The following is a 26243-nucleotide window of genomic DNA, read 5'->3' on the forward strand; positions in this document are numbered from 1 at the left end:
AAGATGCTACCAACCATACAGAAGACCTACATGGGAGGACCATGAGGAACTGCCTTCTCAGGGTTTGGGTCAACAGATGGAACAGTGCCAGCTACTGAAAACTTCTGCCTTTAATGCAGCAGAGAGCTTGTCCATGTCCAGGGAGGGTAACAGTCAGCTGTGGTCTGAAACTTCACGACATCATCTGACAACCACCCTGGCTGACCTAAGGGATGATGCAGTGACACAGGGAGCGACCCTCCTCACAAGTATTTCACATAGCATTACTTCAAAGAGGAGACTGTTTGCTTGGATACACTGTCAGATATCCAGGTTCCAGTGGGTAGCACTCTCGCCTCTGCATCAGAAGATTGTGGGTTCAAATTCTACTCCAGGACTTGAGCACAAATATGTAGGCTGACACTCAGTGCAATACTGAAGGAGTGCTGCACAGTCGGGGATGCTGTCTTTCAGATGAGACATTAAACTGAGGGCCTGTCTGCCCCTTCAGGTGGTTGCAATAGATCCCATGGCACTATTCCAAAGAAGAGCAGGGGAGTTATTCCTGGTGTCCTGGTCAATATTTATCCCTCAATCAACATCACAAAAACAGATTATCTGGTCATTATCATATTGCTGTTTGTGGGAGTTTGCTGCGTGCAAATTGGCTGCTGTGTTTCTTGCCTTACAACAGTGACTACACTTCTAAAGTACTTCATTGGCTGTAAAACACTAAGAGACATCCACTGGTCATGAAAGTTGCTATATCAATGCATGTCTTTCTTTCACAGTCACTGTGCCATGTCTACCTGCACCTAAAGGTCCCTTTCCTTTCATCTTGACTTGCTATGTCTTAATTTTCTGCCTATTTAGCCTTGATTGGTTGAGATACTTCTAATTTTAGTATTTATGGAGAGTTAGAAAAAAAAAAGAGAAGCAGCAGACCACAATGCATTGGACAACGTCTAGGCTTGGGCTGATAAGTGCAAGTAACATTTGTGCCACACAAGTGCCAGGCAATGACCATCTCAAACAACAGAGAATCTAATCATCTCCCCTTGATGTTCAATGGCATTACCATCGCTAAATCCCCCACTACCAACACCCTGGGGGTGCTCTGGTTTCCTCCCACAGCCAAAGACTTGCAGGTTGATAGGTAAATTGGCCATTGTAAATTTCCCCTAATGTAGGTAGGTGGTAGGAGAATGGTGGGGATGTGGTAGGGAATATGGGATTAATGTAGGATTAGTATAAATGGGTGGTTGTTGGTCGGCACAGACTCGGTGGGCCGAAGGGCATGTTTCAGTGCTGTATCTCTAAATAAATAAATAACACTCAAAAAGCTCTACACCATTCAGGACAAAGCAGCCCACTTGCTTGGCACCCCACCACCTTCAACATTTACTCCCTCCACCACTGACACATAGTGGCAGCAATGTTTACCATATACAAGATGCATTGCAGTAACTCACCAAGGCTCCTTTGACAGGACCTTCCAAATCTGTGACCTCTACCACCTAGAAGGACAAGGGCAGCAGATGCATGGGAACAACATCACCTGCAAGTTCCCCTCCAAGCCACACACCATCCTGACTTGAAACTATATCACCGTTCCTTCACTGTTACTGGGTCAAAATCCTGGAACTCCCTTCCTAACAGCACTGTGGGTTTGCCTTCACCCCAAGGACTGCAGTGGTTCAAGACGGCAGCTCACCACCACCTTCTCAAGGGCAATTAGGGATGGGCAATAAATGCTGACCTAGCCAGCAATGCCCACATCCCCCTAACCAAAAAAAAAGGCAACAGGAAAGCATGATCCTAAATGGTATTCGAAACTGGTGAGCTGCTTTTCCCTTCAAACCAGTCGTATCTGCATACCTCTTCCTTAAAAAATGACCACTTAAACTGCTTGTAGTGGTTCGAATTGTAAAAAGTGATTTTTTACAATCTATAACTATCCTCCAGCAATGTCAGAATATAATATTTAAAAAATCTTATAAAGCCCTCAACTAGGTGATCAGCTTGCAAAATGATGAAGCTGATCTGATAAAGAGCAACGCCATTGTAATCTGCTTCTGAATAAGCTAAGTGCTAGCAGAGGCAGCTAACTAGGCCTTTGTTACACTGTGAATCTATGCAGCCCGTTGCAATCGATGGAATGTTTTTAAATCTCATGGCAACTAAATTAGTCGTTTGAGGATTTTGCACTGTAAGTCATGCCCTTCACCACACACACAAATCTACCGGGAATTCAAGAAAAAAATGAACTGCAGAAATTTAAACTCTATCTCCTTTTAGTTATATTGATTGACTGGCAACCTATCATGTGATTGGAGATCACGTATCAATCAATACTGTCCACAGTCTTGCACATATACAAGAAACAAAATCATAAACCCTTCGAGCTATCATTGATCTGCACAATGGAAAAATTGCAAAATATTATAAACCATCAAGCAATGCCACTCGGTGATTAATGGTCATTGCATGGTGCCCAATTTGTAGATTTTTGCCTTTTAAAAAGGTTGCCAATGCACACTTCTGTACAGCAGTGACGTACTAAACGAACAGCCATTTCATTATTGTCCATCAGTTACAGAAATACCAGGTGGCCAATAAAAATGTGTCTTAAAAAGCATTCTCATTCCCACTGGACAGGGTCAGGAAATGAGCAATTACAGCAACAACTTACAACAGCTCAGGCTGTTACCATTAGCAACAGCAATGTTCAAGATGGTGCCATAACTGCAAGCACACCATATCTTTTCATTGTCTCTCTTTTTTCTGTTTTCTCCCTTATTTTCTCCTCTGCTGAAGGCGCTGACATTTGCTGGATGCAGTTTTGCAGCCCTTTAATACCTTACTCAAGTGGTCATTTTTCATCTGTGAGCCTATTGTCAGGCTATTCATCCAAAGACAGCAGCACAACTAAGCCTAATCCTGTTCTCACCCACATACTTTCCAACAGGCAACAGGGGATGATGATCAGTAGCAGAAAAACCTGAATGATTTTCCCCTTCCTAGTTCAGGGGTGTTGAGGGCAATTTAATGCTCCTATCACTCCACAGTCACGGATCAGCTTTCTTAGCACAGATCAGGAATTAAATCTCGGACTTTCCTGAAAGGTATGATTCAGTACTACATCAGACACATAGCCACTGAAATTTTCCACTATCATAATTTGAGTTTTGATTTCTGGAACAGTCATTGTGGTATCAAAAAGCCCTAGGGCGCTTTAAAAACATGGAGGAAAATAGAAAAAGTAACCTAAGGTATGGCAGAAGTGGTTCTAAGAAGGATTTTGAGAGTGGGGAGAGATTTGACAAGATGGAGGACTTCCAGAATGTGGAGTGGAATTGGAGGCTGTGGATCAGTGGGAAGAGAGAATGTACAGAATGGCAAAGTCAAAAGAGCAGAGAGTGAGCTGGGATGCAGGGCTGAAGGAGTTTCCAGAGATAGGGTGGGGCAAGGCCAGGGGAGATTTCATAGACAAGGACAATATCTACAATACCTCAATTTACATCTATTGTAAGAAATAACTTAATATCATTGCACCTCTGCCTAAGTGGGATATTTTCTACAGGAATTCCTGATTTACAAACTACTGTGTACAGCAGGAAGAATATTAGAGCTTCTTCTTCTTCTTTGGCCTCCTTGTCTCGAGAGACAATGGGTAAGTGCCTGGAGGTGGTCAGTGGTTTGTGCAGCAGCGCCTGGAGTGGCTATAAAGGCCAATTCTAGAGTGACAGACTCTTCCACAGGTGCTGCAGAGAAAATTAGTTGTCGGGGCTGTTACACAGTTGGCTCTCTCCTTGCGCTTCTGTCTTTTTTCCTGCCAACTGCTAAGTCTCTTTGAATCGCCACACTTTAGCCCCGCCTTTATGGCTGCCCGCCAGCTCTGACGATCGCCGGCAACTGACTCCCACGACTTGTGATCAATGTCACAGGACTTCATGTCGCATTTGCAGGCGTCTTTAAAGCGGAGCCATGGATGGCCGGTGGGTCTGGTACCAGAGACGGGCTCTTTGTATAATGTGTCCTTGGGGATCCTGCTATCTTCCATGCGGCTCACATGGCCAAGCCATCTCAGGCACCGCTGGCTTAGTAGGGTGTATATGCTGGGGATGTTGGCCGCCTCGAGGACTTCTGTGTTGCAGATACGGTCCTGCCACCTGATGCCAAGGATTTTCCGGAGGCAGCAAAGATGGAATGAATTGAGACGTCGCTCTTGGCTGACGTACGTTGTCCAGGCCTCGCTGCAGTAGAGCAAGGTACTGAATGAAGATATACTGGAATAATATCAGGAAAAAGAAGTTATAGATATGAAGAAAGTCTTGAAAGAGTGGTCATTTGCCACTAGAACAGAAGATTTAATGAAAGGGGAATCTAATAGAGATTTTCAACATTGTGAATAGTTTGAGACAGTGTAGAGGAAAAGATGGCTTCTACTGGTTGGTGAATTGGTAACAATGGACAAAGACTCAGTTATCACTAGAAGAGTGAAAAAATAGATAGGAGAAATTTTGTCACACAGGTTATCAAATTTCCTGTGGTGTTGCATAAATTGTGTTGGATATTATGTGTTCTGGGGGTGAATTTCTACAGGAGTTCATCCTCTAACTTCAGGGGAAGATCCATTTTCCAGGGTTAGCAGCATAAAAAATCAACACAATTCAAGCATATACTTCAGTTTTGTAAAGTTATACCTCCATTTTGGTGCACTGGGATTTGATTTGGTGTGAAAATTCTTCTGAATCTGCTGATGTCTTTTTTTTAAATCAATAAAGTAGGTACTTAAATGTTATGAGTTCTGATGATTATCAAATGTATCATAATTAATGAATGGAAAATTATATAATGTAGTGTTACTTGCAAGGCAAACAAAAGCAAATGGGGCTCTTGGCAGCAGTCTGGCCTCTCGTGTATTTAAGAAAATGCTTGTGCAATGAACTTATTTACAAAAGCTTTCTGTGTCTGCATTTATGTATTAATGATTGATTATTCAGAAACTGGCAAGGCCATATTTACTGCTATTTTGACAAAAACATTAATTTAATTGGCATAATAACGTATTGCTTATTCACCAAGGCAACTGCCATTCAGCCAATTGTATTTAAATTAATTAGTGAGAATTGCTACCAATAAACTGATAATTCAATATTTACTGTCTATTTCTGTGTGGGCCTGGAACGGTAAATACAACCTCAGTGCAAGTGTTACCTCTTTGAAACCTTTCTATTCTCATTAACGACTTGAAAGCACATTCCATATCAAGTAATACACTGCAAACATCTTTGTCTGAAACATACCTGTTCTGCTTTAAACCATGTTAAAGAGGATTAAATTTGTTCTAAGGCACATACATACCATTTATTATATTCACATTACAATATATGAGAATATAGCATTTATCAACCTGACAAAGACACTGATGCACTTGCCATTAAACCATAACATCCATTTTCAGTTACTTTGCAGCTCTAGAATTATTAGGCTTTTGATATGTTTTAGTTGTCACTATGCTATGTTATTCTAGAGAAACGTTATATTGGTAATTGGCGTTTCACCAACCTATATGACTCATTAGAATTGAATAAATGATGGAATGCATTTGCAAGCTGAAACAGGACCTGTGGCTAGCCTGGTCACAGAATGTCAAGACCAGCATATTCATTAACTAAAAAATTTCTCAGTTCCTGCAAAGCACACACAAACAATGAATGCTGTATTTAAATGCATCTATAAAATGTTTAATAAAAAGCCTACTTTGATGAAGAATTGACCATTATTTGTATTTTAAAAATGCACCAGATTTAACAAAGGTATGAGGTACATCCACTGCACCCTTCACAAAGGCATCGTCCATCAAGCATAGGAGGATGTGCAAAGGCCAATTTGATCACTGGAGCATGATTCATTCTGACAGCAAGAGCATGCTGATGGGTTTACGATTGAGATAGGTTAGTTAGTACTGAGCAAACTGAACTCTGTACTCCTATTTGCACAGTGGCTTACTATTCTCATTATGCCTCTCTTTAATTATTAGTTTTTTATACAGTGGCACTTATCAATAATAACCACCACACAATGGATCCCACACAAGGTAACTTCAACGTCATTATCTGAGGTGCATCCAAGCTTGTGAACTTGCCTTATGACTAAAGGTGGGCTGCGAATCTCTGGCATAGTCTCTTGGAGCTTCCCATTCCACTCAATTTCATTCGCTTCTTAATTACTTCTAAAGAAAATAAAGTTGGACAACTGCAGTTTTAAAATACTTTCAGATCACACCCAATAGTTACAAACCTACAATCTGTGACAAATCCTGTATAATACTTAAATAAATAATCCCACTAATGCTCAAGTGCCAGAGATATCCAATCTGAACTTTCTAATGTAAACTATTTTATAAGTAACGTGGCCAGGATCTTTCCCACAGAATCCTGCAGTAACTTAAGCAGGTCAGGACCTCCATCCACCCTTGACCCCCAACTCAAGGTCATTTATTAATTTAAGCAGGCTCTTGGCAGGATTCCTGGTCAGGCAGCTTGCCTTGACGATGAAAGGCAGAAATTGCTCTGGTAGGCCTCAGGCAGGTAAGTGATCTACACAAGATCCCTGAGTTTGAGCAGTCTTACTCTAGTTTTTAGTGGGCATGCACCAAAGTATAAAACTATTCCTAATTCAACACTATTTGGCAATTACACACAGAATGGCTCATGTGGAATATGGAAAAAATGGCACCCTGATGCAGTAGAAGCTGACGGTCTGAGACTGAGCCTGAGGAATGTTGTTGGGACACAGTACAGGGAGCTTTACTATGCATCTGGCTGTGATCTACCTGACCTGACAGTACTTGATACTAACACTGGGTGCCTGAAATGGGAAAAGCTTCATTCTCCACCACTGATACGCTTCACTTTGATGAATGCAACAAAATTAAGAGAAGAAAACAGAAAATTTAATTTTAAATTATAAAAAAAAGATATTTGCTGTAGACTTAAATTTTGTATGAGAGGTAATTCATTCGCAGGGCTTTAGAGAAGGAAATATAAAAGTGTCAATTATTGATACTACCACATCTTCAATGCCATTACTTGGCTTCCATCCACAATTTTACAAGGTGCATCTATATGTGTGGTCGTGACTAAAGTCAACTATGGACATATTAGATTAATGAGGACGGCTGTTATAGTAACCACACACATCTGATTTTCTTGTTTAAAAGGTGGTGCAGTGATAAGGAGCAAAAGCAAAGAAACCCGTAATACTGCATTAGAGATACCCTGTCAAAAGCTGGATTTTTCCCTGGAAGGGAAGAATTCCAGGTGTGTTATTGTTAAAATTACCGCAGCCATTATTTCCCTTCTGTATCAGAAGTCTTTTCTTCCCCTGTGCACTGCCAGCATTCTTTAATTCTGACCTTAAAAAAAGAAATTAAAATAAATTGACCCTTTCCTGGAAAGACTGGATAAAAGCCCTAGTAGAGATAACAATTCATTTCAGCCGGGGAGCACCAATCAAAAAATTATTTCCATGTGGTGAAATTCCTCTTTTAATGCAAAAACAGAATATACAGCTTTCTCCATAATTAATGGGCCACTAATGAAATTGTTGGAAGGTGTGGCTTTGAAATATGTGATTGCTGAGAATAGAATTTAGTTAGTGGGTCACTAATTACAGAGAAAAATAGACTTTCTCCCACTTTTAACTTAGTCGCTTATTTTTAAGTCTATCTGAGCAAAGCTGAACATTGCCAGAAAGTGTACAAGCCGCTCTAGGACATAAAAAGAAAAATCATTTTGTGTTTCATTACAGCTAAGTACAGGAAGTTCCCTCCCATCTCTTCCTTCTTTGACCATACAATCACAAAAACAGGGTGAAAAATATACATATAAAATTATTAACCTCTGCTGGTTTTGTTCTGGTTTGATTGCAGAATTAGTGATTTTTAAAATTTTAGGAATTGATTGCACAATCCTCTTTATCCGCCCCAGGTAATAATGGGAATTCTCCTGGGCACAGGTCTTAATTATATATTTTCAATTCATTATTTATGATGTCCATAGAGTGCTAAACAATTTAACAAAAATGCGTGCAGATGATTCCATTAATCATCACTGAAGTTTCTTAACTAGCTACAAGCATTTGGCAAATTTCTATCAAACAATCTTAAAGGGCTTTGGTATGCTTGCTAGAGAGAACGTAGGCAGGTTTTATGGCAGACTAAAATCCCAGGATTTGGCTTGTGCACAGCCTGCTGTGGTAATTGCCACAAAACACTTCTATTTTGCCTAGTAGGGAATGTTGCATTGGAGCAGACATCTTTGCTTACTGCAAAGGGGATTTTTCCAGTGTAAGGTATGGTTTTTACAGTAGTTTTAACATTTTTAAAATAAATTAATAGCAATTGTCATTGTGCAACAATTGCATCATTGCATCTTCTGGAATGTATTAACTGTTAGGTAAGACAATTGGCTAGATCACAATAACCACAGTCACAACTTCATGTAGATGTAAAGTAGCTTCATATGCAGCACAACACAACAGAAGCAGTATAACTTGAGACTGACGTTGATGAACTGACTCCAGAGTGCACAGAAGCAGGAGATGTGAAATCATCTCTAGTAGGTAATATACCCCATAGATTATGCATTGTATACATACAATTGTACATTGGATGCACTGTAAATACACTCTGGTGCGAAGCTGCATTCGAAAACTATCAAGGAAATTAATTAGAAACCCTGGAGACAGTTTCAGCCATGTGTCCTGAATGTCTATAAAATGGGTGCCCAAGAGTCTAATCCATTGTTCATTGCATGCTGGAAGTGCATCACCTGCCATGTTGGTCAGGGCTGCTAAGTCAGCATTCACAGCACGTGGCTAAAACTGGCATTAGACCCAGTGCATATACAAACGGGGAAATACTGCCAGTTTCAAACCCCTTCATCAGATTGATCCACAAATGACTGCTCAGCATCCAAACCAGCAGTCTTGAAAGGAATTGGAAAGGTAAGAAACATTTCTTACCTTATTGTAGAACAAGGAGGAATAGAAGTGCTCCTCCTGGCTCCACAAGAAAATTGTGGCCCACTGCTGGCCACTGACCTTGCCCCCTCTGCCAACCACTCCCCAATTGTTTCAACCCCCATCAGACCCTCCTGCAAATGGTGAGCTGCCACTGGAGCTGTGAATGGCATCCACAGCTCAACCCTATAATTCTGTTAATACTATATAACATCTTGTTGGGTTCCAGTGTTAAAAGCTGTAATTCCCTCTTTTGTAAAATCACTATCTCACTGAACATTGTACATAGCTCCTTGTCTGTTGATATATGCTTGTTTGCTCTGTAATAAAGTTTTCTTTACAAAAGGTTATGATACATAAGTCTTTAAATATAAATTCTAATGTTGCAGAGAAAAATGAAGTTGTGATTCATGCTCGCTTTCCAGCAGCCCCTTCTGGAAGTATACATCAGTGAATTTTAAGCAAAAACAAGATAAGGCCTCAGAGATGATAACCCTCCAGGGTTGAATAACCCACTGACACTGAGGAAAGTACACAGGTGAATGACGGCCATTAGGTAAGCTACTGGAGGGCAACTGCCACCCATCCAACCATGCTCCAGCCATGAGCTGATGCCTTTGGGGAAAAAGGGTAGAAAATTTATGCTGTGGAATACTACAGTAAAAGCTTTGTTATCTGGCACTTTACCAATTAGCATGCTCTATTATTTGGAATTTACAAAATCTCCCTAAACGAGTGTCAGTTGTAGCAGCTGGGGTTCATCCAGCACCAGCAGACATTTCCCAAAGGTTTCCCAAGATGAGTATTCCCGAGTGCTGTTGATTGTTCTTGACATTAGTTAGTGATGCTGCTGATAGTCATCTTGGAGGTGCTGCATTTGTACATCACCTGTACTTTGTATATAAATAATTTCTCTTAAAATTAAAACTATTGTATTGTATTCCCTTGGTAAGAATTTTTCAGTAATCCAACACCGCTCAGGTCCGGCACATGCCGGATAACAAAGCTTTTGCTGTATAAAGCAAAGATAATTTGTTAAGTCTCATGGCATTCTTTAAATTTGACCATGGAAGAAACTTCATGACTGAGGGGATACCATATCACAAGGAACCAAAAGGAATCTTAGTCGCGTCTCCTTTTTTGTTTACTTCACAAAATCCTCCCAGGTACTGTCTACCTCTGTTAGAAGTTGGAACCCACAGCTGAAACTTCATATTAATAAACAGCCACAGTGCCTGTGATTGTGAGCTAAGCTAAAATTGGTCCATTGGATCAACACTATATTTGTTTAGTTGAAGAGTTGTTTAAAAAAAAAAGCTCCTGATCCTTCCTGCCTAGGCACACATAATTGATGGCCACTTGGCTGATCCTAACAAGAAATGAATACCTTCAGGGAAATGGTGAGGGGGAGGAGAAAGTGGGAGAATAACAAATAAATAGAAAGAGAAATTAATTAATTAATTCAGTTATACAGGACATTGGTGAGACCACATCTGGAGTACTGTGTACAGTATTGGTTTGCTTATTTAAGGAAGGATGTAAATGCATTGGAAGCAGTTCAGGGAAGGTTTGCAAGACTAATACCTGGAATGTACAGGTGAATTATGCGGAATGGTTTGACAGACTAAGTTTGTATCCGCTGGAGTTTAGAAGAGTAAGAAGCGACTTGATTAAAACATATATGATCCTGAGGGTTCTTGATAAGGTGGTTGTGGATGTTTCTCCTTGTGGGAGAGTCTAAAACTAGGGGTCACTGTTTAAAAATAAGGGGTCACCCATTTAAGACAGCGATGAGGAGAATTTTTTTCTCTCAGAGGGCCGTGAGTCTTTGAAACTCTCTTCCTCAAAAGGCGATGGAAGCAGAGTCTTTGAATATTCTTAAGCCAGAGGTGGTTATGTTCTTAGGAACATAGGAATGTAGGAACAGGAGTAGGAGTAGGCCATTCAATCCTTGGAGCCTGCTGTGCCATTCTAGATCATGGTTGATCATCTACCTCAACGCCATATTCCCGCACTATTCCCATATCCCTTGATGTCATTAGCAACTAGAAATCTATCCATCTCTGTCTTGAACTTACTCAGTGACTGAGCTTCCACCACCCTCTGGGGCAGAGAATTCCAAAGATTCACCGGCCTCTGAGTGAAGAAGTTCCTGCTCATCTCGTCCTAACTGGCTTGCCCTTTATTCTGAGATTTTGTCCCCTGGTTCTAGACCCCACAGCCAGGGAACCATCTTTCTGCATCTACCCTCTCTATCCCTTTAAGAATTTTGTAGGTTTCTACGAGATCTCCTCTCATTCTTCTAAACTCCAGAGAATACAGGCCCAGTCTCCTCAATCTCTCTTCATAGGACAATCTCACCATCCCAGGAATCAGTCTGGTGCACCTCCGCTGCACTCCCTCATTGGCAAGTATATCTTTCCTCAGGCAAGGAGACCAGAACTGCATACAATATTCCAGATGCAGCCTTACCAATGCTCTATACAATTGAAGCAAAACTTCTTTGCTCCTGTACTCAAATCCTCTTGTGATAAAGGCTAACATACCATTTGCCTTCCTAATCGCTTGCTGCATGTTCATGCTAGCTTTCAGTGACTTATGAACAAGGATACATAGGTCCCTTTGGACATCAACACTTTCCAATCTCTTACCATTTAAGAAATACTCTGCACCTCTATTCCTCCTACCAAAGAAGATAGCCTCATTCTTATCCACATTATATTCCATCTGCCATGTTCAAATCCCCTTGAAGCTTCTTTGCATCCTCCTCACAACTCGCATTTCCACTAAGTTTTTGTGTCATCCGCAAACTTGGAGATATTACAATTGGTCCCCACATCCAAATCATTGATATAGATTGTGAATAGCTGGGGCCCAAGTACTGATCCTTGTGGTACCCCATTGGTCACAGCCTGCCTATTTATTCCTACTCTCTGTTTCCTGTTATCCAATCCACAATCTTACTAGGATATTACTCCCAATCCCATGCACTTTAATTTTGCTTAGTAACCTCCTATGTGGGATTTTATCAAAAGCCTTCTGAAATTCCAAATACTCCATATCCACTGGTTCCCCCTTATCCACTCTGCTAGTAACATCCTCAAAAAACTCTAACAAGTTTGTCAAACATGATTTCCTCTTCATAAATCCATGCTGACTCTGCCCAATCAGACCATTATTTTCTAAGCGTCCAGTAATCACATCCTATATAATAGATTCTAGTATTTTCCCTACTTCCGACATCAGGTTAACAGGTCTGTAGTTCTCCGTTTTCTCTTTCTCCCTGCTTTCTTAAACAGAGGGGTTACATTTGCAAGCTTCTAATCTGCAGGCACCATTGCAGAATTTATAGAATTTTGAAAGATGATCACCAATGCATCCATTATAGCCATCTCTTTCAACATTCTAGGGTGAAGATCATCGGGTCCCGGGGATTTGTCAACTTTCAGTCCCATTAATTTCTCCAATACTACTTTTTTACTAATCCTAATTTCTTTCAGTTCCTCATTCTCACTAGACCCTTGGATCTGAAGTATTTCGGGGAGACTGCTTCATATCTTCCTCTGTGAAGACAGACACAAAGTAATTATTTCGCTTCTCTGCCATTCCTCTATTTTCCATTATAAATTCTCCTGTCTCTGCCTGTAATGGACCCACATTTGTCTTTGCCAATTTTTTTCCTTTTCTCATACTTATGGAAGCTTTTACAATCCATATTTATATTTCTTGCTAGGTTATATTTTCTTGATGAACAGGTGGGTGGAAGGTTATCGGGGGTAGGCGGGAATGCAGAGTTGAGGTTACAATCAATGATCTTGTTGAATGGCGCAGCTGGCCCGAGGGGCCGAGTGGCCTACTCCTGCTCCTAATACGTATGTTATGTTCATATGTTAATTTTTAAAAAGTAGTCCTGATGCATCAACTTTCTAAAAAGGGAACTCCTTTTTCAGAAACTAAAGCAGTCTGCAGAAAGTGTTGCTTTTACACAGCAGCAGAACCTGTGGTAGGCTCAGAGATAGGTAGACAAGTTTTGATTCAGAATGTATATAGGGCCGTGGAGAAATGTACACTCTGACCACTGCAGCACCATTTTTGCATCACAAACAACACATATAGCAAGAGTGGCATTTTGCAGTTTGTTCAGAAGATAACATGGATGAAGAAAGGCTTTTTTTTGTGTCTCTTTGATCCTACTTTATAACTTTAGAGCAGAAAGTAACTAAATACTGAACTTATCATGTTTCTTCTCTGCCTCAGAAGCATAAAAAGTGACAATAAATCCTCAAAGGGTTAATGATTGAGATAATTTGGGAACATATCACCCTAAAGCAGCCCCTCTTCTTTAGCTACACACAAGAATAGTGATGTATTTGCTTTCTGATCATTTTCTTCATGGTATTGTAAGATATCGGTGTCAATTTGGTTCAGTGGTAAGCATGCTTGCCTCTTAATCAGAAAACCAGAGATCAAAGCCCCATTCCTAGACCTGAGCAAACAATTTAGGTTGGCACATTAGGGCCAACAAAGGGCCCATATACCTACTCAGGTCAATATAAAAAGATCCTAAGGCGCCATTTGAAGAAGAGCAGAGAATTCTGGTGTTTTAGCCAACATTCATCCCTAAAATTATTCCAACAATACAAATTAACCAGTCACAATCTTATTTGTTATTTATCAGACCTTGCCATGTGCAATTTGGCTGCTGCATTTGTCTATAAAACCACAGAGAAAGCTGCACAGAGTTCAGTAATATGTTTTCAATGATGCTTTTCCTAATGCAGCAATTCTATTTTTCTTTTAAAGAATTGGCTGTGAGACATACTTTGGCTGTACATTTCTACTATTAATTTTCTGTTCAAAAATACGTGATCAGTTTAAACCCAAGTGCGGTTCTTCCAAAACTCACCCTGCTTTGCACAAAAAAAATACAGTTGATCTTCATTGAAGCTAACTGTGTTGATCTTGGGATAGAGTGCATATACTGAATGCAAACTATGAACAGATATTATGTACAGACTAACATATTGCACAAAGTTGAATAAAGTACCACAATCCATCCCCCTGGACAGAATGACAGAATGAATGTTTATTAACAGAGTTAGCTTGTTTCATGTGCTATGAGCTAGATCTTTCCCTCAGTATGGATAAACATTATGATTATGATCAGGAACGGGAACCCTGGCCATTTTTCCTCTTTCTAACCCAGGGACTCTGAGACCAATTGTAACGTGTGTATTGCTGCCTCCTAAGATTAACTAACTGAGAACTGATCAGGCCTTGTGTTTTATAATTACTGATCATTATTGGCCTGGGTTGTTTAGTTATATAAACTATATTGGGATCCTGAGATTAATGCTTTAGCCCTGGTCCAAAGTAACCCCTTTGATCTAAAATATGATCAATGTGAGCTCTTCTCCATAATTCTGAAGGGATAAATCATTCACTCTTCTGAGAGCAGCAAGTAGCTATCTTCGTTACATTCTTTATAGGGGAAAACTTCCACTCTACTACAACAGGCCCAGTTTGGAATAACTTCCATTAACCTCCCGCATTCTTAGGAACTGAAAGTCAAAGGCAGGGGTGTTCCACAGTCCTGACCTTCAGGGGAGAAAGACATTTCCCATCCTACCCCTGACTGGAGCTATTAATGATTTATTATTGTTCCTTCATATGAAGAAGATTCTGGTTGAGAAATCTTAGCTGGAAAATGTCATCCTCCAGGCCCAACAAGCAAATCTGCTGAGGTTCCCATGATAACCAGATCTAATTAATGAAAATGAATAATCTTGGTGATTTCAGGTGGAAGACTCTAGAAAAGAGGACCGAGGGCATCTTAGAGTAAGAACTAGCTAACTATACAATGGAGGACTCATTAAACTGAGATCCTCTTTCACCCTGCTCAACACAAACTATAGCTGAAGGAGGATTAAAAGCTATGTAAAGGTAAAACAGACTCGAATGAAGAAGCTCAGGTGTAACTAACAGTGAGCAAGGACAGAGTTAACAATGACCAAATAAATCCAAATTAAACCGTACAATTGACAAAAAGAGTGCATTTCTAAGTACAGCTGCTAATTTCTATTGCAGCTGATATTATTTTGTAGCAGGTGTGTTGTGGTCTTTGTAATTCTGCTGTCACAAAATTGGGCGTTCACCTATATACACACGTTATTACAAGTGTTCGAGATAGGGAGCATGTTGGTGACATTCAAAACGGTGAGTAGAGTATTTTGACAAACTACTATTTGACGATCTGTTTGTGACCTTATTAACAGTAGAATAAAATGGATGTAGTGGTTTGTAGAATGTTGTAACTTTTTTCTGGCCCGGGTTCAACCCAGCCAAGACGGTGATAAAAGTCTTCTTGGTCGCTCTGTGATGAATGCTAAAGGTCGAAAGTCAAATCAGTCTGATTACACTCCGTGTAAGTTTCAGTGGAAAGGATCAAACTGCCTTGGAGTGTATCCCTAATTGCACTAATTTGATAGTCTTGCCAAGGTTGGAACTCAAAAACGTGACGAGGAGCATCAAAGCTACTGCAGTAGGGGGAGCTGTTGTGACACAGACGGAAGTACATTGCTGGAACAGTGAAAGGGGACCAAAGGAGTGCTACTGAAAATTGTAATAGGGAATCTGACAAAGCTTGATATTGTTTCAAATAAAGGGATAAACATCCCATACCCCAGTACCTTCCTTACCTTAAACGAGCACCCATTAAAAAAATCAATAATGAATAGATCATCAATATTATTTGTACTTCACAATCGAATCCTGTTTTACTCTACAACGTAGGTGACTTTCTATGGTTGTTTCATAACTACCAAGCCAAGGGTACTGTCTAAATTTTACAATGTAAACAAATTCAGGATTTTTATTTTACTAATTTAAGTAACATCTGATCTAGGATATATATATATTAATTAAATTAAAGCAACTGAAAATTGCCATTGAATTACATCGCATTTCTATGAAATAAGTAGCATCGGAAACGAAACATTAACAAAAGCAATCCATTAACCTTATGTATTTTTTTGTGCTGGTACATATTAAAATTGCTCTATGACATTCCAAAGACCCATTAGCTATAATAAATAATCAAAATAATTGCGGAGTGTCTCCACCAATTTAACGAACAATTTAGATAGGCCAATCTTTTATTTGTGGCAGTTCTGCTGGGATCCCCTCTAATGCTAAAATCACTCCAGGAGAATTCTTGACGTATCCTAGTAAGGATTTCACAATGCATTCGCTGACTGCATTCACAATACTTTATTCGATAAGTTTTTAAAAAACGAAACTCCCAACGCGCGTCTCTTGTGGTTTCGCATCTTTTTAGAATATTTGCTTGAAACTCCTCAAAAAACGAAAATAAATTTCTTAAGAAAAGGTTGTCGTGAAAGATGAAATATTCATACTTTGTGCGTGTCACTATGCTCAATGGTCATATGGAAATATAATGCGTCAATCTTAAAATACTTCTGAATTATATATAAAGATACATGGAGAATTACTTTGAGGGTATATTGACATATCTTATTCTGAAGTGAATTTTGTACGGATTTCTTAGCGAGAACTCCACGCTGCTCTAGTTTTTTAAATAATATGGGGTTGCGGCTGGTCTATCAATCTGATCCCTCTCTCCAACTGGAAATGTTTTAAAACCTAATACTCATTTGCAAATATGAAATATGAAAGTTGGATTTAATGAAGAACTACATTTAATTCTCAAAAGCACACGTCCTCCAAAAAGGCACCTAAACTCTTCGTGGTGAATAAAATTTCACTATGGGTGTTTTGAACAGGACAATTCGTCCGTTTGTCCCCATTTAAGACAATGGGACTGGGGTCAGGTTGAAATTTCAATTACGATATTTGCACAATGCGAGTAATTTTGAATGTTTAACCACAGCCAAATCTACAAACAAAAAACACGAAAATCGCCTCAAGCTTTGGGCTGTAATTACAAATCGATTTAAAATGTGGTGTTCCCATTTCTAACCACAGAAATTGGTCGCTGCTTTCTGGAATTAGCGGTTGAATGGCCGATTCAGCTCCCCATCCTTATTAATACACCCTGTTGAAATATTAAATATCTAATCTGAAAGCGCAACAGAAAATCGGCTCATTTTTATGAAAACTGCAGGATTGTTTCGTTGCTCCAAAATTATTTCTAATTCTACAGCCGAAATGTGCCGGCGTATTAATATAAAATATTATTTCTACTCGCTCCTTTGTGTGTGCAGCTCATGGGTTTCGCTGGTAAACTGATTTTCATTCAGCCTTTCTTGGGAGGGATTTGGAGATTGGGACAGAGATATGGGTCTCACTCATGGCAATCACATGATTTGGGAAATTAAAAATCGACGCAAATAAAGTGGAGAGTCAAGGCACGCACTGCCTGTGCCGGATAATGGAGACAATTCCTTTACATGAGACGTTTGCTTAAGCACTAATTGATTTCCAGCGTATTTAGATCAGAACTGATTGGCTTTTCCTAATATAGACTGCATGATAAATGTTGGTGTCCCAGTTACACTCTGCCTCTGTAAGGGAGGGTTTGAGCAGATGTTAAAAGGTGCAGATTGCACCGCTCACAGGCTGGAGAGCCAAGATTTACATTACATTCCAAATGTCAACAGGACAATGCAGAATTCTTGTTTCTTTAATAAAATCTTCTCTATATTGTTTTAAAGAACAATAAGGATTGCTTAGGCTGTACTCCGTAACACCAGGAGTCACTTATTTGCCAGAACACCATTTTGTTACGGGTGGCATGTTAAAGCGTATGTGTTATTTTAACATGTAGAAATAAAAGAATTCTCTTGTGTTTAAGTAGAGTTTTAGATATTTTGTACCGCGATAGCAGTAACCAGACAGTAATTAATGATGTTTAACTCCGACATCTCTGAATATGTCAGAATGTCCATTTTTATGTCTTGAGCTGTTCAGGACGAACAGTATTCTGTGCAAAGGGCGGAGTGCACTTATAATGATATTCTTGTTCGGAATTCGAATCCCAGTCGTTAAAACTATTGCGAATGTTGGTTAATATATATATTTTTCAAATGTTGCTTCGTTTATCTTAACCTTTCTGCCGGGCTGGAGTGTCTCATTGTCTTGAGATGATCAGCAATAATGAATCACATTTGAGACTAGCGCTGTAGTTTGCAAGGCTGGACAGATACAACTTGAAAAGGACGTGAGGAAAAGATAGCTACTATTTTTGACATCTTTAAATGAGGTGAGGAGCAGGAGGAACAACAGTTTTTCACAGGGACACTTATTCTGATTAATTTGACTAATATTTTCACTGCGTATTGACTGGCCAATCTCAATATGTTGGTTGAAAGAAAATTACTATTCTCAGTATTCAAATCAGAAACTAAAACTTGGATGATGTCCAAAAAAGTTATGGCCAATGTTTCATGAGATTTTATTTCGCTTTGCCTTTTATATCCAACAAGAAGCAATTTATAAATCAAATAAAAAGATCAGAGACTCACTGGAGAAGCTGTGGAACGCCAGGAGTAAAAAGGATGATTCAGATTTTTATTTGCTAATATTATTGAGTTTGAAATCTAAATGTTAAAGCGGTTAAAATATATCAAGGTTTCCTGTTGACATGGCGGATTGGTTTTTCTGATCCCTGTGCTTGCAGGAATTCTAACCCCAGTCCTTTTACCTCAATAAATCTGGCCCACCGGCCCAGTACACTCAAACTCTAACATCCCACATGTACAGGCATCGCCCCGTTTCATATATTAAAAGATTTTCTTTTCACTTGCTGCAATAACAAAGGGAATTATGTAATCCTCCTGAGGAATGCTAATGGAGTGCTCGTTGATCGGATTTTAACAACTTCACACGGCTTTTCCGTTCTGGTTAACAACAGGAGTTTAGGAGCCGATGTTTAATCATTTTATTTCAGTTTAAAACGCGATGCGTTCCGCCTCCTTTGTGCCCGGAATTTGTTAGAAATACATTTGTTTCTGAGATAAAAAGTGTCCAGTTGAATCTAGTTTCTTTCACATTTAGATTTATAATGCCAGTTATTAATAACATTGCGATCATATGATAACATTCTATTATTACTGTTGGACTTACAGTATAGAATTTGTATTAATACTTACATGTATCTATTATGATATGGTTCGTATGCATTATCAATACCCAGTTTAGGTTTTTATTACACAAATGTTATTATCTTTTAAACCATACTTCAAACACAATACCTGAATTCCTATTTAACATTTATTCCAGTTTTCGAAACAATATTCAGTGCGAATGTCCCAGAATATTCGCGCAACTGTTCGAAAACACCACGCGGTGAAGAAACACACGACCGGATACCTAATAGTGTTGAACCCATTTCAACATTAAAATTTTCAAATCATACGTCTTGCTCTGTAAATTATTAATTCTTTGAGTATTATCAGCAACAACATTATAATCTAACCACCTCCAACAATCTAATCGCGACTAATGTTCCTAGCCACCCTAGTGTTACTAATAATTAACGCCATTTATTTTTGAACTGGCCTCTCAGAGTCTTTGTGTCTTTCACTTTTCCAATTTATTGCAAACCAAACAACTAATGTCCTTCTGTATCTAGGCTTTGGGGGTGAGGGGTGCCAACGGGTGTCCGAACGTCCATTCAACAATATGTGAAAAACAGCTAAAATCAGACTGTGTTTATGTGTGTGTGCCTGTGTCTCTCTCCAGCACCCCCGTCTGGACTCTGGCGCAAAGAATTCCCACCTGAAATGTTAATTTTATCTTTTCCGTGTTGTTACTATTTAACTTTCGTTTGGGACCAGCCCGACTTCCACCAGACTCCTCCGACTTCAGCAATTTAAAGCGAGATAACAAGGGCTGGCGGTAGCGACCTTTGTAACAAATTCCAAAGCTCCCTCAGCAGCTGTTTGATAAGAGTCGGACAAACCCCATCAATCGCGGATTTCAATTTCGCTCCCTTCACTTAAACTCCACTTAAAACAGAGCTATATCCATCAGACATTCCGCCTGGACCTTTTCAGAAGGCGCTCTCTTTTTTGTTCAGCCAGAACACGGCCAATGTCAATGTAATTGGATAATTCCAGTTAGTTATGAATTGTATTATTCTAACGGAAGGATCACCAGAAATCTGGATAATTGATAGACTAAGAATCCCATGAAATATAGGCAGCGCCTTAAAATGTTAAAAAAAAAGTCTTAAGGTTAGAATATGATTCACAATGTAGAGGAGATCAATATGCAAAGTGGGCGTGACTTGGACGCGTGCATATATTTATTCCTATACATAAAATTTTAAAGGTCAGACCTGTCTCTTTAAGGTTTTATTTAAGTTTTCATTTTGTTAACATTTCGCTTTCCGAGACTAATTTCGATCATCAGCCCTCGATTTACACCATTTATTGCAACTGTTTTAGCTCTGCAAATAATCCTCATCTTGGTAACATATCGCAACAAATGGTTGATAGGTTGTCAAAAATAGTTATTGATTTACTCTTTTTAACTACTGGTGAAACTTCATCAATCGCAGGCGAGTAATCGAAAAGCCAAATGGCTCCTATTTTTATGTGGTGCTGGTGGTGGGAGAGAGAGTGTTTTCAAGCCTTGTTGTGGTAACCGGTTCTCAATCGGGATGTTTTGGCTCTTTGCAAAACTATTCTATTGGCATCTCCGATATAAAGATTTAATGAACCATTTTTCACCCATTCAGTTTGACGAAAGTTGTAATTTCCAGCATCGCTCCGGTTGCTGGTCTGATGTCTACATTTCCAGGGGTTACCAAAAATCAGGATTTTCGAAGACTGCGGGAAGCATGTGCAGATCTGGTGATAAAAGTTAAGGAGCTGCAGCCGGCAGCAGGGCTGGTTTCGTTAATTGGAACAATAGAGATGTGTGGGAGAGAAGAATTTACTGCAATGGGCACCGATCAGTCTTGTGGAAAGCTCAGTCGAGCTGGTTTGGGGATTTACAGGCTTTTGATCACACTTGCGAGCGGAGAGGTGCTCCCAGTAGCAAAGGCAGAGCCGCTGTGTGATCAATATTGACTCAGTTCAAGCTGCACAAAAGCACCCCTTCCTCCCTCCCTCTCTCCCCACTGTCGCAACCCCGTCATTAAACACCTCACACTCCCCCACCCCCACGAAAAACATGTTTTTTATCGCTCTAAAATCTTCTTAAACGCCAACTCCATTTTGATAGTGCTAATCGATAATAATTTCACGTTTACATATACTCCATTATTACTGTGTCGTACATGTATGCAGCCGTATAAACTGGATGCCTACATGTGTAATTTATTTGGTATGTGCATATATAATCCTGAACCCTGGTAAATAATAGATGCACCTTTTCAAACGAGGATCTGCAGACTTGCAAGTGTTCGAGGTATTGCTTAAGTATGACTTTAGAGAAAATATCTGGGAAAGATTCCGCCTACGCAGTGAGAAATATGAATAAATATTATGGTCTGTAATATGTGTTCCCATATACGTGGGACTATACATAGAGTAAACATTTGTATACGAATCGACTTGATAGGAATATTAATTTTGTGCGTATCCGTATCTCTGCCACACTAATATGACTAGAGAAAAAATAATGTCGAAAGAAGTCTTAAAGGAAGGCTTCGAGCAATGTAGACAGCGTTGTCAGCAAAACAAGGATATCCGATCATTTCGATTATAAATGATATCAGGCTCGCCACTCATACAAACAATCCACCAACGTATAGTCCCAGACACGAGTAATGCGTTAGATTCCTTTAAATAATTGATTGTTAATCTACAGTCCACAGACACGGGATAAGAAAGTGAAGTGGAAAGGGTTAGATCCGTATGCAAACGGCATTTCAGCGTCCAGCAGCATGTTTATTGATCGTATATTTACCGACTCGCACAACCACATCAGGATGGAGGGTTCAATTAAGCAGCAGCATCAGTCCTGCTTTGTGCTATGACCTGCCAGTGAGATCTGTACAAACTGTGGGGAGGGGAAGGAGGAGGGTGGGTGCTCAATAAGCCGGGTACCTGAAAATGTGCCCCATCTCCTTAATATCTCAAAGCACGTATAAATGAAGCTGTTCTGAGTGCATCCTTACTTACATCAGGGTTTTCTAGCAATACTGAGTATTAAAGCGCCATTTGGAGAGCTGTAAGAATCCTCCCCCCACCCCCACCATTTTAAACCCTCTGTCATGTGTTATCTATCAGATTTAATGTGTGGCTATATCTATTGTTGATGGTGATAACGTATTTGCAATGATGTAATCTTAGCCAAATATGTAGCAAAGCTGCTGTTTAAAGCATAACCATTCGCCTTTAGTACAAACCAATTTATTCACTCACCAGCTACAATGAAACTCACCCGGATATTCCTTGTGCTCTGTGTGTGTCTGGAACATTGTATTCATATTACGTTATGACTTAAAAACTAGACATTTGGACTTTGGGAGAAACACTGATGTACTTAGCAATGGTAGCATTTGCAACCTTTATAATTGATATGGGGGACGTTCAAATATACAATTGAAAAACACCTGTTTTACCACTGAGCAGGTCAAATTACAGCTGATGTCATAAGAAAATGCCTGGTCGTTTTAAGCGAGTGTTTGAGACATTACTCGGATTACTCCTGCGACGATTTTTCGCGCATCATCTTCTTTTCCTAATGAAATCGTGCTGCTAAACGCATCGATCCTCCAAGGTGTCCCAATCATTGCGTTAAACATGCAAATGGAAATTGCATCTATAATATCTGAAACTACCCCCAAAACGTTCACTTGCGATTTTTCTTTACTGCAACCTCACCATATAGAACATTATCTGGCCATGTACTGCCGTTTCAAAATATTTAAACAACCCTAAAAATCGATTTCTTTGACCGTGATGAATTCCGAATTGTAATTCGAAGCTATTGATTTTGTGGTTTGAAACGCGAACAATTCTGTCTCCCTCTCTACTTATAAAGAATCCTGGCTGTTTCTACTTTTCATATTTCCATCATACTATCTTCAGTACGACATTGTGCCGACATTCCCAAGCCCACTTCTGGTCATATGGAAGCAACAATTCCAAATAGGAAATCAACAATTATTCTAGTCCAAATAATAAGTAAAAAGGACCCTAAAATATTTCTAAATCCCAAAATACTTGCAGCTGACCAGATTGTCGGTGCAGAACTTCTGATAACAAAGAATTTTGAAACAAGGATAACCAAAAAGAAAATCGTTACAGTGCATCACTTCCACCATCGTTCAGCAAATGAATATTTACTGGCAACTGTGCACGCCATTAATTGTAATATTATGGTTAGGCTAGATTATGGCACAGAGGGTTTATTGCCATTTAATGGGAGATCACAAAATCTTGCAATCAGACTCGCCAAGTTTTATCATCACTGTACTAAGACAATAACCACTGGAAATTGAAAACCTGTCTTTAATGTTACAATTTTAATATCGCCATTCAGTTGCTAGGCTTTGTATTCTTGTCAAAAACTTAATTTAAAATGTTTACATTTTATTTCTGCATGTGTTACTAAATCCAGTAACATTTACTTCTATTGTGCTAATTTGTCCCAACTGTCCCATACTACATTTTGGAACAGAAATAAAACACAAACGCTCGATTGAGTTTAACAACAGAGACACTTAAAAAGCCAATTCAGGATAGTTCAAATCTTTATTTATCAGAGTCTTGTAAAACCAATGCAATCTGCATTACATTAACTGCTTTTCAATAGAGCATTGACTGTAACTAAAAGATGTCTCGATTCGCACCTAATTAAGGGGCAGGTAAATTGTGGGACACGTGGTTCTATATGGATTATACACCTGAGGACAGTACTGTACCGAAGATGTTCGTGCTTCTACTTGACAAGGAGAAGACGCGGCTCAATGTGTCAGAGAGGGTCCAAGAGATGGTGGGTGCACTAAGTACATTGTCACAATGACCACGCTAGGTGGCCCACAACTCATTTTAAAAGGCTATTAAACCATGCGTGCCATTCAGTTGCGGAAATGAATAGTTCATAGTACAAATACTATCGAATAGAAATGACGTATTTCATATAAAGTATATAGAGCAATTGACAATCAATAAAAGGTAGCAATGATATTAGTTCAATTCAAATTTCTCATGCTATTTTCTATCCAGTGACAAAGATAAAATATTACCACTATTTCAAAAAGGAAAGCATAAACTGGGGTGAAGGACATAATCCCTTTCTTTCAGTATGAATAACTTAATCTTCTGGAAACAAATTTGCTATTTGCTCATCAATACAAATCATCTAATGGACAGAAGACAACCCCTCGATATATGGTATATGGAAGAGAATAGGAGATTAAATACAAATTGGCCTTTTTGTGTGACTGCAGCAATGCTTGTAACAGGTAGCAAAACACTTACCTTTATTAGGTAAATCTCTTTCTGTGCCAAATAATTATTACCATATTTACATATGCTAAACATGGGGGAGGGGAGGGGAAAAGAACAATAATGGGGATCCTGTTGGGAAATAAGGAGTGTGAGAGGAATAGAGAACACTGTGAATGTCTGTATGCGCGTGTGTAATGCACGCGCATACACACACATACACACAATATCAAATAGACAAAGAAATACAAAGCGATTAATAAATAAGGGGAAATATTACTGTAAGAAGATTGTGGGGAAATACTTTCAATAATTTAATTCATTTTATATGGAGAAGTCATTCAGCATTCTACACAAAGTTTTCAGTATATGTTGTGTTTCTGTGGCTTAAGTTTGCATTATATATATATTAAAAATACCGGCAGATGCAGAAATTGACTGAAGCTCTGTAAACTGTCCGTCCTACCTGCAAGCCTTAGGGCAGACATTCTTTGGAATTCAGGTTCCTGAAGCCACTTCCACATCCTCCTGAAGGTCTCCCGGCCGGATTTGAGCTTACTCCAGGGTTTGGGGTTCCTCAGCAGGTCGGAGAGGGTCCCCTGTGACCTGCACAGAATTCGCTGTGCAAAAATGGCCTGGGGGATGCTGTAGCGCTTCAGCTCGGCTGTGATCCTCTGGGCCACCTCCTTGGTGTTGATCTCCTCGACTTGGTTGGAGCTGTTGCCTTGCGATCCGGACACTGATGCTTGGCGATCGCGCTCGGAGGAGAGCATGGAGCCGTTCGTCTGTCCGTGGTGGTGGCTGTGATGGTGCATCCCGTTCAGATGGGCCATCATCCCAGCTCCTGGAGCCGCCAGCCCCCGAGCAAGGTGCTCGTCGCCCCTGGCGAGCATCGCAGCATGCGAATCAAAGCCGTTTGGAGACAGCATCTTCTCGTTTGCCATGTGTCCACCGTAAGGGGTCAGGGGCTGCTGAGAGTTGTGCAAAGTACCCAGTCCATTGGAGAGAGGGGACAGTGGCTGGCCCATGGTCGCCATGTCCTTGTGGTAAGGGCTGTAGAGGTTGCCCATGGATGGTAAGCCCCTCTCGTCTCTCATGAGGGTGAAGCTGCCGCTGACATTCCCAGGCAGTCTCTGGTGCGGATGGTGGTGGTGATGATGGTGGTGATGAGGGTGATGGAATTTATCAGACACTGTCGAGATGGGCGGCAGGTGCTGGAGGGGGGTCAGCGTAGTGTAAGTGCTGCTAAGGCTCATCCCAGGTGGGCTTTCACAGGACATGCTCATGGCAGGATGCAGGGGAGCAGCCAGGCTGTGATCCGGGCGGTAATCGCCTCCTTCCAGGATGGAAGCCATGCTCGACACCATGGCAGGCCGGCCGTGGGAGGTGAGGTTACGGTGAGAAGCCTGGCGATTGTGGGAACTGTTCATCAGGTCGCTTGATTGAGTCACGCCGTGGATATTCCCAATATTTTCCATTGTAAGCTCCATGGTCGCTGTACTGCTTTAGGCATCAATACCTATTCATCCGTTCGATCGAACATTTTGTAGTAGCCTCTGTCTCTGAAATTCAGTGCTACGGGTTCGCTCCGATCGCCTCTCTGACTGATGTGCTGCTCCTCGGGCTGATGTTTAACGGCTGCAGATTGGGGAGACAGAGGGAGCCAGAGTGTCAGTGCGCAATCTCACATTCAACCCTGACGTCAGCACTCACATCTCATTACTGAATTTCCGGAGCTTTTCTCCTACCAATGCATTTACTTATAGAGTTGGAAGTTTTAGATCAAACAATGCATGATTTAAATTATCTATAGATGCAGTATAGGTTCAGAGCTCTCTGTTCTACTAC

General features: G+C 40.1%; 1 protein-coding gene across 1 annotated transcript in view; it reads right to left on the reverse strand.

Annotated features, from left to right (window-relative positions):
• onecut3b (one cut homeobox 3b) overlaps nt 1–25885 on the reverse strand; it is a 111544-nt gene extending 85659 nt beyond the window's left edge. Inside the window, exon 1 of the mRNA XM_068015816.1 lies at nt 24862–25885. Coding sequence (XP_067871917.1) covers nt 24862–25885 — 1024 coding nt within the window. The remainder of the gene's footprint in view (nt 1–24861) is intronic.
• Nucleotides 25886–26243: the final 358 nt, after the last annotated feature.

This window comes from Heterodontus francisci, chromosome 36 (assembly GCF_036365525.1).
Source record: "Heterodontus francisci isolate sHetFra1 chromosome 36, sHetFra1.hap1, whole genome shotgun sequence".
Lineage (NCBI taxonomy): Eukaryota > Metazoa > Chordata > Chondrichthyes > Heterodontiformes > Heterodontidae > Heterodontus > Heterodontus francisci.